At 38.8% G+C, this 14338-nt stretch overlaps 1 protein-coding gene across 3 annotated transcripts in view; it reads left to right on the forward strand.

The window, feature by feature from the left end:
• The window catches only part of TAF4 (TATA-box binding protein associated factor 4), a 67171-nt gene that overhangs the window by 26098 nt on the left and 26735 nt on the right, over positions 1 to 14338 (forward strand). For 2 of the 3 annotated variants that reach the window (XR_005227851.2, XM_007059792.4), the window contains exons 3-8: positions 3943 to 4115; positions 4690 to 4809; positions 6800 to 6916; positions 8000 to 8122; positions 9235 to 9324; positions 12344 to 12586. Coding sequence is in view for 2 of the 3 variants with exons in the window: in XM_007059792.4 (XP_007059854.1) it covers positions 3943 to 4115; positions 4690 to 4809; positions 6800 to 6916; positions 8000 to 8122; positions 9235 to 9324; positions 12344 to 12586 (866 nt within the window). In the remaining variant the exon portion in view is untranslated. The remainder of the gene's footprint in view (positions 1 to 3942; positions 4116 to 4689; positions 4810 to 6799; positions 6917 to 7999; positions 8123 to 9234; positions 9325 to 12343; positions 12587 to 14338) is intronic. The other variant, XM_037915602.2, reaches the window with a different exon arrangement.

Here is a 14338-nt window from a genome sequence, read left to right on the forward strand (position 1 = left end):
TTTCAGAAGTCTTAAAACACTCCGATGCGCAAACTACAGAACCTGAACCACCAAAAAGAAAATCAACCTTCTGCTAGTGGCATCCGACTCAGATGATGAACATCAGCGTGCGTCAGTCCGCACTGCTTTGGATTGTTATTGAGCAGAACCCATCCTCATCATGGACACATGTCCCCTGGAATGGTGGTTGAAGCATGAAGGGACATATGAATCTTTAGCGCATCTGGCATGTAAATATCTTGTGATGTCGGCTACAACGGTTCTGTGCGAATGCCTGTTCTCGCTTTCAGGTGACATTGTGAACAAGAAGCAGGCAGCATCATCTCCTGCAAGTGTAAACAAACTTGTTTATCTGAGCGATTGGCTGAACAAGAAGTAGGACTGAGTGGACTTAGGCTCTAATATTTTACATTGTTTTATTTTTGAATGCAGTTTTTTTTGTACATAATTCTACATTTGTAAGTTTAACTTTCACGGCAGAGATTGCACTACAGTACTTAAGTGAATTGAAAATACTATTTCTTTTGTTTTTTTTACAGTTCAAATATTTGTAATAAAAATAAATATAAAGTGAGTACTGTAAACTTCGTATTCTGTGTTTGTAGAAAACCTCCAAAATACGCAAATAAATGGTGTTCTATTAACAGTGTGATTAATTGTGATTAAAAAAATTAATTGCCTGATAGCCCTAGTTGACAGTAATGTGTCCTAGGTGCAGTTTTGCCAGCCTAGGACCATAAAAGTACAGCACACTCCAGCCATGCAATGAGCATGGCCCCTATACTGAGGTGGGGCCTGGAACAAGTGGGATAGAGCTGGCTATGTTGGCTCTGTACTGTCTGGAGAGCCCCCCCATGCAAGGGGACCATCTCCAGCCCACCCCTTTAGGACTGTTTTTTTAAACCCTCTTTGCACTAGTAGGGCAATGCCAAGAGTTATGGCATTATATAGGTGGGATCCATTATAGGGTGGAATCACTGACGGTTTCTCTTTCTGGGGGGAGGGGAACAGAAGTTTAAGTTAATTTTATATTTTTTTGGATGAGTTCAAAAGTTGTGAATTGTAAGAACTAAGTCCATCACATGCACATGCAAGGTAATGGTCTTTGTCACTGAAGGATTTGTAGTTTAATTTTTTACCAATTGATAAGGCCAGATGAAATTTCCTAATTTGTCACAAGAAACTGCATTTGTCTTGAACGTGGCACTTGGTGTGTTTATAAGTATAGCAGGAGTTTGATTAAAACTGAAAATAATCTTATTCAATTCTAATGATTCAATGTTTCTTTCCAGATCTGATTAGTGTAAGATGTGACCAAGCAATAGGTGAAATGGATTTGTTGCCCAATATTTCACATTTACACACTGGAATAAAATGTCAAGTTCAGTTTGTGTAGTGACACATTAAATATTATATTTATATATAAATATTTTATATATAATACTCATTGAGGATGTGAACAAGTTTGTATTATATCATTTTCTACTCATTCAAAAACATTCTGAAATTGTCCATTTTTGCAGTGATCAGTATAGTATATAAAGGGTGATAGAGAGGAAAAATTCAGTGGAGGTTCTGACAGCAGTTAAGTGAACAGAGAATTTGACCCGGTTGAGTATTCAAAATTTTCTGTACTGAAGTAATGTTGCTTTATAAGATATTACTTGCATGAAAGTTTAGCAGTTGTTTTACCGTGTCTCTAAGCTCCGCAAGCATAAACATAGCAGGATAAAATCTAAGTAATGACACAAGTGAAAGGTTTTATGCTGCTTTTAATTGATTAGCTAGAAAATGTTTTTCTTTGTAATCTGATGTAGAAACTAAATCCAATTAAAATCCATGATTTGCAAGATTATATTCGTTGAAAAAACGAGTAACTTTTCCTCCTCAGGAAAAATACACTTAAAATATTCATGTTTTGTGGTATAACTCTCATTGTGTGCAGTGGTCATAACTGGACACTAGTTGAGGGCCGTCATTTAAATTGGCCCCTTGTTGATGAAAACTATCTTAAATTCTTTTTGTGCTGATTTGCTTCTATAAAGAGAGGTAACTGCATAACTCTTGGAGATCAAAGATGCATCCGATGAAGTGAGCTGTAGCTCACGAAAGCTTATGCTCAAATAAATGTGTTAGTCTCTAAGGTGCCACAAGTACTCCTTTTCTTTTTGCGATACAGACTAACACGGCTGCTACTCTGAAATCTTGGAGATCAGTGTTTTTTAAATTGCAATGTGAGGATATATAGGGGAAAACCAGTCTGAATTCAATATGTCATCTTTATCTTTTGAAGTCCTCTGGTGGAGAAATTAAACAAGTGTGTGTAGTTCGAGAGCACTCGATTGAAAACATGCCAAGAAAATGGTGTGACATCTTTGCCCATATACAGATGTGTTGAATTGTTTGGAAAAGCAACCTAGAGCATGACCATTTCAGAGTTTCATCTTCTAAAAGTGCCTTAGAACAGATCTTCAGCTATAGATGGAGATCTAGAATGCTCTAACTTATTTGCTGAGTGACACGTAAGGCTGAGTCTACACTACAAAATAAAGTTGACTTAAGTTACGTCAATGTACAGCCACCATAGTAATTAAATTGTTTTCACATGTCCACACTACGCTTCTATCGGCGGTGCGTATTCTCACCAGGAGCTCTTGCACTGATTTCACTGTCAGTGTGAGGTGCTGACAGTCTGAACCCCGCCATTGTGGGGTGCTGACAGCCAGAACAGTCTGAAAGGGAGCAGTGTGATGTAAGCAATACGGTGTCTATATGGACACTGGATTGACCTAACTAAATCAACCTAAGTGCTACACCTTTCACAGAGGTAGAGTTATTACGTTGGCGTAGGGGGCGATTTATTGGTAGGGAGCTACATTTTAGTGTAGATGCTTAGTTAGGTTGATGTAAGGCAGCTTATGTCAACCCAACTTTGGACGAGGCCTAAGATTTAGTTTTCTGATCTTAACAACACCTCTATTTTTTTGTGTGCGTGCAAATAAATGTAGGTGCAGTTTTTCACTTAAGCCAAAACTTTTAGAAATGTTAACTGGTGTTGTTTTTTGCCACTATTTTTGGGTCCCCAACTTGACTCCTTGGGCTTCTTCAGAGATGCTGAGGACTGACTGCTCCTGTTGGCCTGACTGTAGCACACAAAATTAATAAGCACTGGGGAAATGTTTTGGTTAGATATCCCAGGCCCTGGTTACAAAAACAAACATAGCAGCTACCATCTGAAAATCGAACACTTAGTCTGGCTCTCCACAACTATCCAGTTGAGTTAAGTGTTTGGATATGTGACTGAACAGGGAATGACTGCCTCATTGCCCTCTCTATTTTATTTATCTTTCGGGGTGTAATGCAGCACAGTACCATCTGTTACAGATGCTCTTGAGAGGGATTATGATTTTATAACCATTTTCATTGCTAAAATTGTTATGGAAAATTAAATTAGAAGTTAGAGAAATGTGTTACTGTTTCTGATAACTTTTTTTAAGCCAGGCTAATGGGAATCTGGTTTAATGGCAGGATTTTCTTTCAATTGAAGCACTTCATAAAAGTGAATGCCTTAAAGTCAGAAAAGAATAAGTAAGATATTTTCAGGATTAATCGTTTTAACCTCTTAGCCATGTGGAATGTTTATGGTATTGTATATTATGTGCATGTAGTATTGTACCATAACTTGATAGACTTACGACAGAAATGTTCTTTAGTTTTAATCAAGATTTTATGATGAGTGTTGGGATATTTAATTTTTCTTTATATAAAACTTTATAAACCAGTTTGTGCGAATCCAGACTATTCGCAGTTGGATATACATTCCAGTGTACGTGCTAATTTCACAAGTGTTGGGCTTTTTAAAGATATTTAGAGCTGTTCCCTTTTTGTTCTGTAGCCATTTGCGTGTGCAGAATATTTCTTGACCTCTTTCTTTTTTCACAGGCATGGTCCTTGTGCGTAGCGAAAATGGACAGTTACTGATGATCCCTCAACAAGCCTTGGCACAAATGCAGGCGCAGGCACAGGCACATGCCCAATCCCAGCCCCAAAATACCATGACTCCTCGTCCTGCAACACCTACCAGTGCACCACCAGTACAGATATCAACAGTGCCGGTGAGTTTCTTAATTTATATAAGTAAGAAAATCATTTTCCTTAAATATGTCTGTGAATTTAGTCCTTAGGAAAGTGAGGGACTAATAATGCTGGTTTTAGGCAATAATAAGTCAAGGCAGTGCTGTACAAGCTTCACCAAACAGCACTACCACAGCACCCCAACCCTAATGTGTTACACTTAGGCTGTTTTTCACTGAAACTGATATTCACTTCAGTTGACTGGCAGTAAATTTAAAACTAATTAAAAGAAATACTTTTAGACCATGCATAATTAACCCATGGAGCTCATTGCCATAATAAATCATTGAGGCCAAGAGCTTAGCATGATTTTTTTGTTTCAAGGATTAGGTATTTCTGTGTCTGAGACCACCATGGTTATATTAAATAGGGTAAAAAAAATCCTATTGGCAGGTTGTTCCATAATAGCCCATTATGGGGTTTCTTGCACCTTCCTCTTGCAGCCTTCTACTGGCTGCTATCAGAGGCAGGGTACTGGACTAGATGAACCATTCCTCTGGTCTTGTATTGCAATTCTTATGTTCAAACTCTAACATAGTTTGGATTCTTTTGTAGGCTCCTGGAACGCCTATAATTGCACGGCAGGTGACACCAACTACTATAATCAAGCAGGTGTCTCAGGCTCAGACAACTGTACAGCCCACAACAACGTTACAGCGTCCTCCTGTAGTGCAGGTGAGTTTGTAGAAACATACATATGAACAATGAAGCTATGAATTGCAAAAATAACTTGGAGTAAAATTCTGTTTGGGAATATCTCTGGGTGAGCACTTAGAGTACATAGGACACTTTTCTCCACTCCCTAAAATGTCTGATAATCTTCAACTATGTCAGATTTTGGACTTCAGCTACTCAGCAACATTCCTTTCAAAGTCAACTTTCTTTTTGAAAGTCCTATGTTTGTTTAAAATACCTCCTGTGCTTTCCTCCAAAGGAACAGACACACGTTTCTCTTTGGATTTGAAACACTCTTTGATGCTACAGGACTATAGTTCCATTATTGTCTCTGCTTAAGCTTTTTAAAGGGTTCTTATTCTAAACTTCCTCCTCCCCTGTAATTCTTTTTACCTTTTCATACCATTGCTTTATCGTCTCCTGCCTCCAGCTCTTCTGCTTTTGGTTTTTATATATCCACAGGGATTCAGTATGCCTCAAGGATGTCTCATGGTGCCTCCTCAACTTGAGGGACTCTGTCCTAAGTACAGTCTGACTAATAGGGTGACCCACACTTTCTAACCACACTACCAAGAAAATCTGGAAGTAGGGATGGAGTGTTATATGCAGTACTGATACCATCTGATTCCTACATCCTAACCTTCATTTTTTCATGCTTTCTTTCCCCTTTAACCTGACAACAGATGAATCAATGAAGGGTTTTCGTAAATGTTCCCCCCCTTTACACTGAGCACCAAGTACACAGTTCTTGTTCCCCTTTAACCTAGTTTTAGCCTGTACTGAGGGGGAAGAATCTGCAGTGACCTTTCCAGATTTGAGCCTTCTTTTATGCAATAGTGCCTCCCTCATTTTCACTACTCTTGTGCTGGATGAGCAAATTCACTCTGTCTTCATTGCCTTTTGGAGTGAACACACAATGGTTTTCACTTCATTCTTCTATTTTCCTAACAGCGGTGTAAGTTGGGTAATCTTCTCCTTCCCCTCCTCCCAAAACACAATGAAACATTGCTTTGAAAAATCTAGAGTGCCTTCTCTTGGGTACCTTGTATAGTACAGAAGAGTAACTTTTGATAAATGGGCTGTTAATGCAAGTGCTGAAAACTAGTCCTAATGTGCAATTATTTTCTTGATGCAAAGACATTGTCATCAGTAGTTTAGAAATACACCTTGAAAGCCAACAGGCAAGTAGTATAGATGAAAGAAGGGTCTAGTTATAATTTTAGTTCTTTAATTAAAGACGTTATTTCTGCATCGTTTGCTGTTTTATTTGTTTAAAACATGCTTGGAACTACTAAATTGTTTGAAAGAGCTCGTCTCCCTCTTCTGCATGTTCTCCCTAAATTTCAGAATCCGGCTGAAGGGTTCTACCACTACAGCCATTTTTTTTAAAGGAATGTTCAAATTAAAAATAATATTATACAAAAAAACTTGGATTTTTCTGTGCGTTAGATTAATTTTAGAGGTATATTCAATGAGTTTTGTATAACTTTATGAAGAAAATTATTCTCTCCAGCTATTCAACCAAAAGGTAATAGAATCAACTGAGAGTTAAGTCTTTACCCATTATGCCTTCTAAAAAAACCAAATCCTCCTTTCGGGAGGAATGGCAGGTGAGGGAAACAGGTAAACAACTTTGGATGTCTAGGTAGCAGAAATATAGCACTAGCTTAATAATGCTTTGGGATTTGAGCATGTTTTCATGCTCAGTGTTATACTTTCTTTTATCCTGTAACCAAAACTCATGTATGCTTTAATCAACTTTCAGTATTTTCAGTTTTAAATATGTAGTGTGTTCTGCCATCTGGTGGTTCTCTCTTTGAACTGCGACAGATGGCTGATACTATCAGTACCAGTTTTGGTTTTTTATAGCAGCTGTGAAGGATGTTCCATAGTTCTGTGATTTGGTTATTCCTTCTCCTTTGGTTATGTGGTACAAAGACAGATTTTCACACACTCCAAAAGGGATAACCCATGTCTGTATTCTCTACAGCCTCAGATTGTTCTGGGTGGTACCGCACAAACAACTGCATTAGGTACAGCCACAGCTGTACAGACTGGAACTCAGAGAACTGTGCAAGGAGCAACAGCAACCTCTACTGCTGCCACAGTAAGATCATGGTTACCAGCTCAAACTATACATATGTTTAAAATTCTGTGCTACTGTTCTCATTATACACCTGGTGTACATACACGTAAGTAAATGTAACATTATCAGAGTAAGGAGCAAATCAAGACTGAGTTCCCTTGAGTTATTGATCTTACAGAAAATAATGAAATTGAGCAGAAAAAATATAATTTAGGATACTTGTAAGCAAGAATGAGCTGAATTTTGATTTGTAACAACCTTTCTTTATGGTTGGTAATGTAGCATTTATATAGAACTCTTCAAAGCACTTTGACTGCCCTCTGGGACATGGGCAAATCACTGTGATTTATTTAGTGTCCGAATAGGATTAGAACTCAAGAATTCCTGGTTCAAGATATGTATCAAATATCTTCAAGATAGGCAGTGAGTGATGGCATAAGAGACAGAATCAAGCTGGAGTGCCCTTTGTTCTATAGGGAGATAAGCATCAATACCTACTTGCTTTCCTATTATAATACACTATTTAAGCATGAGGTTACATGGTGTGGTCTTGACTTCCATTCCCTAAATATCTTATATGCACACCAACTTCAAACATAATTGTAAATTACTATGTTTTCCTAATTGAAATATAAAATGTCTCATTGCATCACACCTGCAAACATTCTGTCAATTTTATTATACGCTTCACACTATCTGGTATGTAAAGTTTTAGCTAATATTCTGTGTGTTGTGAGGCTACAGCAGAAAGATCTAAGGGGTCAGAGGACCTTGCACCTCACAGACCACAACCAGGTCATAAGCCAAAGGAGTTCTTTCTTTGTAAGCAACCATTAGAGCATGCAACCACTTTGGAAGCACCCGGCCTTTGAGAGTATCACCTGCGTGGTGCTTTCATATTTCAGGGTAGCGGGAACTGGAAGTCCCCAGGTCACTTTGAAACCAGTGCTTCTGATATAGCAAACTTTTTAGTAGGAATAAAATATTTGCTGCTTATTTTTTTTATACCATCATGTAAAAGAGCATGTCTGGTAAACTTCCAACTCAAGAGGCACATCTTGCCTTCCTCTTATTTTACCTAACTTTCTTTTTCCTCCCCAATAGGAAACTATGGAGAATGTGAAGAAATGCAAGAATTTTCTATCCACATTAATAAAACTGGCTTCATCTGGAAAACAGTCTTCAGAGACTACAGCTAACGTGAAAGAGCTAGTACAAAACTTGTTGGTAAGAAGAGCTCATTAAAACTACTGAGAAATCAAGAGATGCTGGCTAAATTTAATTCACAAAATTAAGTTTTACGAAAAACAGGGTTTTATAAAACCTACGATAAGTAGATATTCTGCATATGGTTTTTCTTGTTAATTAAAATGGACTTTTTTAAACCCAAAAGTTTCCTGTAACATTTGCAATGCAGATATCCTACTATTGTACTAGAACGGGGTTCTCAATCTGGAGATCAGAACCCCTCGGGGTTGTGAGGTTATTACATGGGGGGTCATGAGCTGTCAGCCTGCACCCCAAACCCGCTTTGCATCCAGCATTTATAATGGTGTTAAATATATAAAAAAGTGTGTTTAATTTATAAGGGGGGGGGGTCGCACTCAGAGGCTTGCTATTTGAAAGGGGTCACTAGTGTAAAAAAAAAAAAAAAAAAAAAAAGTTTGAGAATCACTGTACTAGAATGTGCAACTGATTAGCCTACTGTCATGATATGAGATAAGTGGAATGCAAAAAGAATGCAGTAGGAATGGTGCATATTTAAATTAGTTTTAAATTCTAAATGTTTTACTGATCTAAGGTGGTATTAACAAGTATAAGGATTTTTTAATTAAAGGCCCATTATTATGCTCTGAGTATGAAAATTCATAATTTCTTATTTATAGGTGTATTTTTGGACAATAACATTACATACCAATATTAAAAAAGATGAAATTTTTAGTATTTGTAGAATACCTGGCAAAATTGTATAGCCTATGAATTTTAAAACTGAATGTGCTTTTTGTGGACCAAAAGGAAAGTTGTGTGTTAGGATCTATTCATAATATTAAAACTTTCAAGTAATGTTGCAATTCAGTTTCCACTCTCTAAATCAGGGCGGTGGAATTTTTGATCTTGTCTAGGTTGGTTAATTGTCTGAGACTGGTTTAACTTTTACTTCACAATTGGATTCTACAAAATGTATATGACCATAATACTCCTGATAGATAAAAATAGCCAGCCACGATGGAAATGACAACTTACCTTTAAAAAATTAGTCAACCTTTAGAAATAGGTGTGGGCCTTAATGTCCAAAGTTCATTTATTTGGTGAATTTGAATATCTATTTTGTTTCGTAGGATGGAAAAATTGAAGCAGAAGATTTTACCAGCAGGCTGTACCGAGAACTTAATTCTTCACCTCAACCTTACCTTGTGCCTTTCCTGAAGGTAATTCATAAGTCCCATATTCTTTTATTATCTTTCCGTGCTTATCTGAGCAGGAGCACATCAATTTAATGAGAGAGATGCTCTTCTCGAACAATATGCGTGCATGTTTTAAATGTTACCTGATCAGATTTTTAAAAAGATCCTTTAAAATACACAAATACAGGTTTTGCTTCCCAGTCTCCTGAGATTTCTGCCTTCCGCACTCCTCCAATATTTTAACTGTAGTAAATTAACACAGGTTCCACTGTAATGGCTAAGTTATTTTTGTGAGAAATCTGGAACATAATTATTCTTTTCAATGATCAAAGCCATTTATCTCTGCACGGTGCAAAACCCTTCAAGCAATTCGCACCTTAGTGTGCAGCCCAGGGTGACCAGATGTCCCAATTTTATAGGGACAGTCCCAGTTTTTGGGTCTCTTTCTTATATAGGCTCCTATTACCCCCCCCACCCCAATTTTTCACATTTGTTGTCTGGTCACCCTAGTGCAGCCTTGGCAGGTAGACCCAAGGATTGAATAGCATGGAGACTGATGTATTCTCTCATTCCTAGAAGTGATCTCAGAGGAACAAGCTTGAAGCACTCTGATGGAGCAGTATGGGGAAACTTGCACTGTTGGTGCCTCTGCTGTTGTGTTTTATGGATAAACCAGAAAATGTACTTTCCAGGGCTGTCTAGCTGGTACTTTTCATAAATACTTATGTAATCATGATTATTGTCTCTGGAACCCAAGTGTGGTAGGCACCTCACAAAACAAGTAGAACGTCACTATACTTGCCCCAAAGGAACTTGCAAGCTAAAATTACACAAAGTGCAACAAGGAAAACTACAAAAAGAGGAGGCTTGGGAGGACAAGGAGCACACAATAACAATGTCTGACTGTATAAATGTTTAAGGGGGGCAGAGTTAAGGTTCTATGTGCAGCCTGCACTTTGGCATTTCCTGTCTCTTAAGGCTGCATAGCTAAGCACTTAACATTGTTATTGCCTTTTCCTGCCTTTGATATATAAGGAAATCTCTGACCTATGTAGCAAATGGAAAATTGTGGTTTAGGATTCTAAAATCTTCGAGCAGCGTTACCATACTGTGATGCTTCACTGCTGGAGGAGGGGATACCGAGATGTATCAGTCCACTCAGCACTAGATGCCCCCTTGTGGCCAGGCATGGTGTCGCAGCTCTCTCACTGGGCTAGTGCATCCTGGCAACTGTTGCTCTGGTGCTATAGCAATTCCTCTTCCAGTGACTTAACCCTCTGGCTGGGTCACCCTCTTAAGTCAGAACTGTCCAAACTAAAAACAAAATCTCAAAGTCTTAACACAAAACAGATCCTTCTGCCCTCTCTGGGGCTGTTTCTTAGCCTGTCTGAGGTTCAGCCTGCAACCCCTTTCACTGGGGCTGGTAGGGGAGCCCAGTCCCACCTTTGCCCTGGGCCCAGGGCCCTGTACTGAACAGTGACATCTGCTCCTTTACCTGTGTTGCAGTTTTTCCTGGGCCACTTCCTACCTTGAGGCTTCTTGCTTTCCGTCTGGGTCTCCCAGTCTCTTTCCTGTCTAGTCAGGTTCCCTCCCTGCTCGAGCGCTTTCCTCCCTACTCTGAGCTTCCTATCGTGCTCTGACTTTCTGTCCATCTCTTTCCCTATCTGCTCTTTATTACTACTTTAATGCTGGCTCCTTTTTACACAGGAATCACTTCATTCCTCTTGGGTAGAGCCATTCTTCAACCAGATTGGTTTAGCTCCAGGCTCACCAGCTCCTGGGGCAAGTCACCCTGTTAATCCAGGGTTGGCAGTACTTTGCTACCACCTGCCCTTAACACAGATAAGACTTCCTCATGCTGATTCCATCAGCCTCTGGCAACACATGCTCCACCTTCCAGGCCTTGCTATCTCTGTATCAGATAGTGATTAGGCACGCCAGGACTCCTAAGTCCTCAGAGCATCCCTTTGGCATGCTCAGCCCCTATTCCACTGAATACTCACAGAACTCTCAGATCCTCTCCTCCCAAAGAAATAGTACGGACTAGCTTGCAAGATTCAACTCTGGATCTATATTTATAGTGAAAGCAAGAATAAACTTATCAAAGAACAGAGATGTAAATGACTGAAAATATTGGAAATAAATGGTTATATATAAAACAAAAGCCTAACATGCTTTCTATAACCTAAACTTAACTCAAGACCATCTCCTGTCTTCTACAAGATACCCAAAGTCCTTTTCCCAGCATTTTCAACCAGGATGGCTGAGGTTGCCCGTTTAGTCAGATCAAGCCTGCAGGCAGTTTGTCTTCACCAGTGGAAGTGTCTTTTTGCACCCCAAGATACACTATATAAGGCCTTTGATCTTCATCTGAAAAACAGGATTTCCCACACTCCGTGTTTTACTCTTCCTGTTAATTTCTTTCTGAAGTTTCTGCAAGCTCTCTGTTAGCATTTGACTCAGTATGCTAATAGACTTCCATTGTGAGACATACAGTGGTCCACCAAGGAGATGTGTCCCACTTCCTATCTGGAGAATTTTGTCTCAAGGTAGGCTACTGTTGAATGGTCAGCATTTAACTTCAACGCCTAGAGAACATAATTTTCAGTGTGTGTATGTGTGTGTGTTTTTTATATATATAAAGTGTGTGTGTGTGTGTGTGTGTGTGTGTAACTTCTCACATTCTCTATATATACGTCTTACAATGATTATGATGACCAGTATGACACAGGCTTTTATTATACCTTACATGACATTTTCTTGATGAACCCAGGGGATCCTTATACCCGTGTCTTCTGTTAGATGGTATCCAGAGGTCCTTGGGTCACACGTACGATGTTTTAACTGTAAAACCAGACACATTTTTGACTGTTTGAGATTAAATGCACTGATTCTTTTTTTATTTTTTTAGATAATAGCTGCATAATTCCTGTTAGAGCTCCATGGTGGTCTAGGATTTCTGTGCTCAGAAAAATTTTAACTTAACTAGAATTCACCATAGTTATGTGAAAGTAAATTCTTTCATTCTCTTTTTTTTCTTCAGAGGAGTTTGCCTGCCTTGAGACAGTTAACCCCAGACTCGGCAGCTTTCATTCAGCAAAGTCAACAGCAGCAGCCCACAACGCAAGCAACAACTGCGCTGACAGCAGTGATGCTGAGCAGCTCAGTTCAGCGCACAGCGGGGAAGGCCACTGCCACTGTAACAAGTACTCTCCAACAGCCTGTAATTAGTCTAACTCAGCCTACGCAAGTTGGGGTTGGCAAACAAGGGCAACCTACACCACTGGTACGTAAACCGAAGTGCATCATGTATTGGCTTTTGAAGTGTAATGACTATTCTTCACAGTTTAGCTCAGCCAGAGACCTTTCTGTGAACATTTAAAGAAGGTAACTGCTAAGAAGAAAATATATTTTAAATACAGCAATGATCAAAGTCCTCTATCATTTCCTAATTATTAAAAATAAAAAATCAGCAAATTCTTTCAATCAACGCAGAGCCAGGTCGTAAATTCTTAGAATTGTTTTAAATAAAAACTGATGCAGATTTTAGGCGTGTGTAATAATAAAGTATTGTAGGATGGTGTTTAGTTTGGTTTGTTTGGTTAAATCTAGGTTACACGATTTGTGGCTTTTTTTTAGGAATGTAGATCATTTGGTAGCTTGTATGAATCAGAGATGGGAAAGAATATTAATATTCCATTTAACAAAAGCCCATTATAACACAATTTTGATATCATTCTAAGGGACTTGATCAACGTATTGTAATAGACCAGTCTACCACGTGCCCATGTTAAACTTTGAATTGTCCAGAGAAAATACAAAAGTATTCACATCTATTTTGAGTACTAACGTGGCACTTATCACCATAGTGTGGTTACAGTGATTAAAATATTATCCTTGCAATACTTCTATGATGTAAGGAAGTATTACTGAGGCACAGAGGGGACGTCTACACAGCCCGTGGGAGCATGCCTCCTCTGGTTTGACAGACTCTGTGCTTGTGGGGCTTGTGTTAGTGCTTTAAAAATAGGTGTGTAGACAGCACTTCGAAGTTGAGGGTTAGGCTGGTTTTGGGCTCTAAGCTGCAACTTCAAAGTGCTGTCTACATATCTATTTTTACAATGCTACCATCAGCCCCACTAGCCCAAGTCTGTCAAACTGGGCTGGGAGGCTTGCTCCCACAGGCTGTGTAAACGTAGCCAGAGAGATTGATATTTTGCCCAAGGTGACACAAGAAACTTTGTGGCAGAGCAAGAATCTGGAGGTCTCCAGGCCCAGTCCACATTAACACTAATGACAAGGCCGTGCTTCCTCTTTTGCTTTGGTCAATTTTCTGGAATGCACATAAAGATAATAATGATAGCAGAATAGGAAGAAACAAAATCTGATGATGTAGAATCCCTTCTCCTTGAGGCAGCAAAGTATTGTTCTGTATTTATGGTTGTTTTTCCAGATGGGTTTGCAGATTTATATAGATAATTTATATTTAGTAGTGTATTGGCCAGTATTGATATTTATTGTCATGTCTGCTTAGAAGCTACTTCTGTCCAGAATTTGAGGGATTGAGGGCAGGCGGCAGAAATTGTAATACTAATAGCATCTTTGTAGAAAGGCATTATTTGTTTATTTCCTTTAGACAAATGAATTCATCCTGTCTCAGTGCAGGGCACTGGATTTAATGACTTCTCAAGGTCCCTTCTAGGCCTACATTTCTATGATTCACTATGACCTATCTGCAGTCTGGGAAAGCATAATGAAAATTAGGCATAATGTGTGAATTAATTTCTTTTGTTTAATGGGACACTGACCATATTTACTAGAATGAAACAATTACTAGTATATATGTGCATATCAGTTGTGTGGTCTTCACACCAATATGTAGCAGTGTGGGATAACTTGTGGAGAACTTGAGTACATCTAGCAATAGAAATGTGAAACTAATTATCTACAGGGGATGCCTTTGCAGTGATTAAGATATATGATTGAATTTTTAAAAGCTATCCTGTAGATCAGTGGCAGTAGATTTGATACTTAACCA

The sequence above is a fragment of the Chelonia mydas genome, chromosome 13 (assembly GCF_015237465.2).
Source record: "Chelonia mydas isolate rCheMyd1 chromosome 13, rCheMyd1.pri.v2, whole genome shotgun sequence".
Classification (NCBI taxonomy): Eukaryota; Metazoa; Chordata; order Testudines; family Cheloniidae; genus Chelonia; species Chelonia mydas.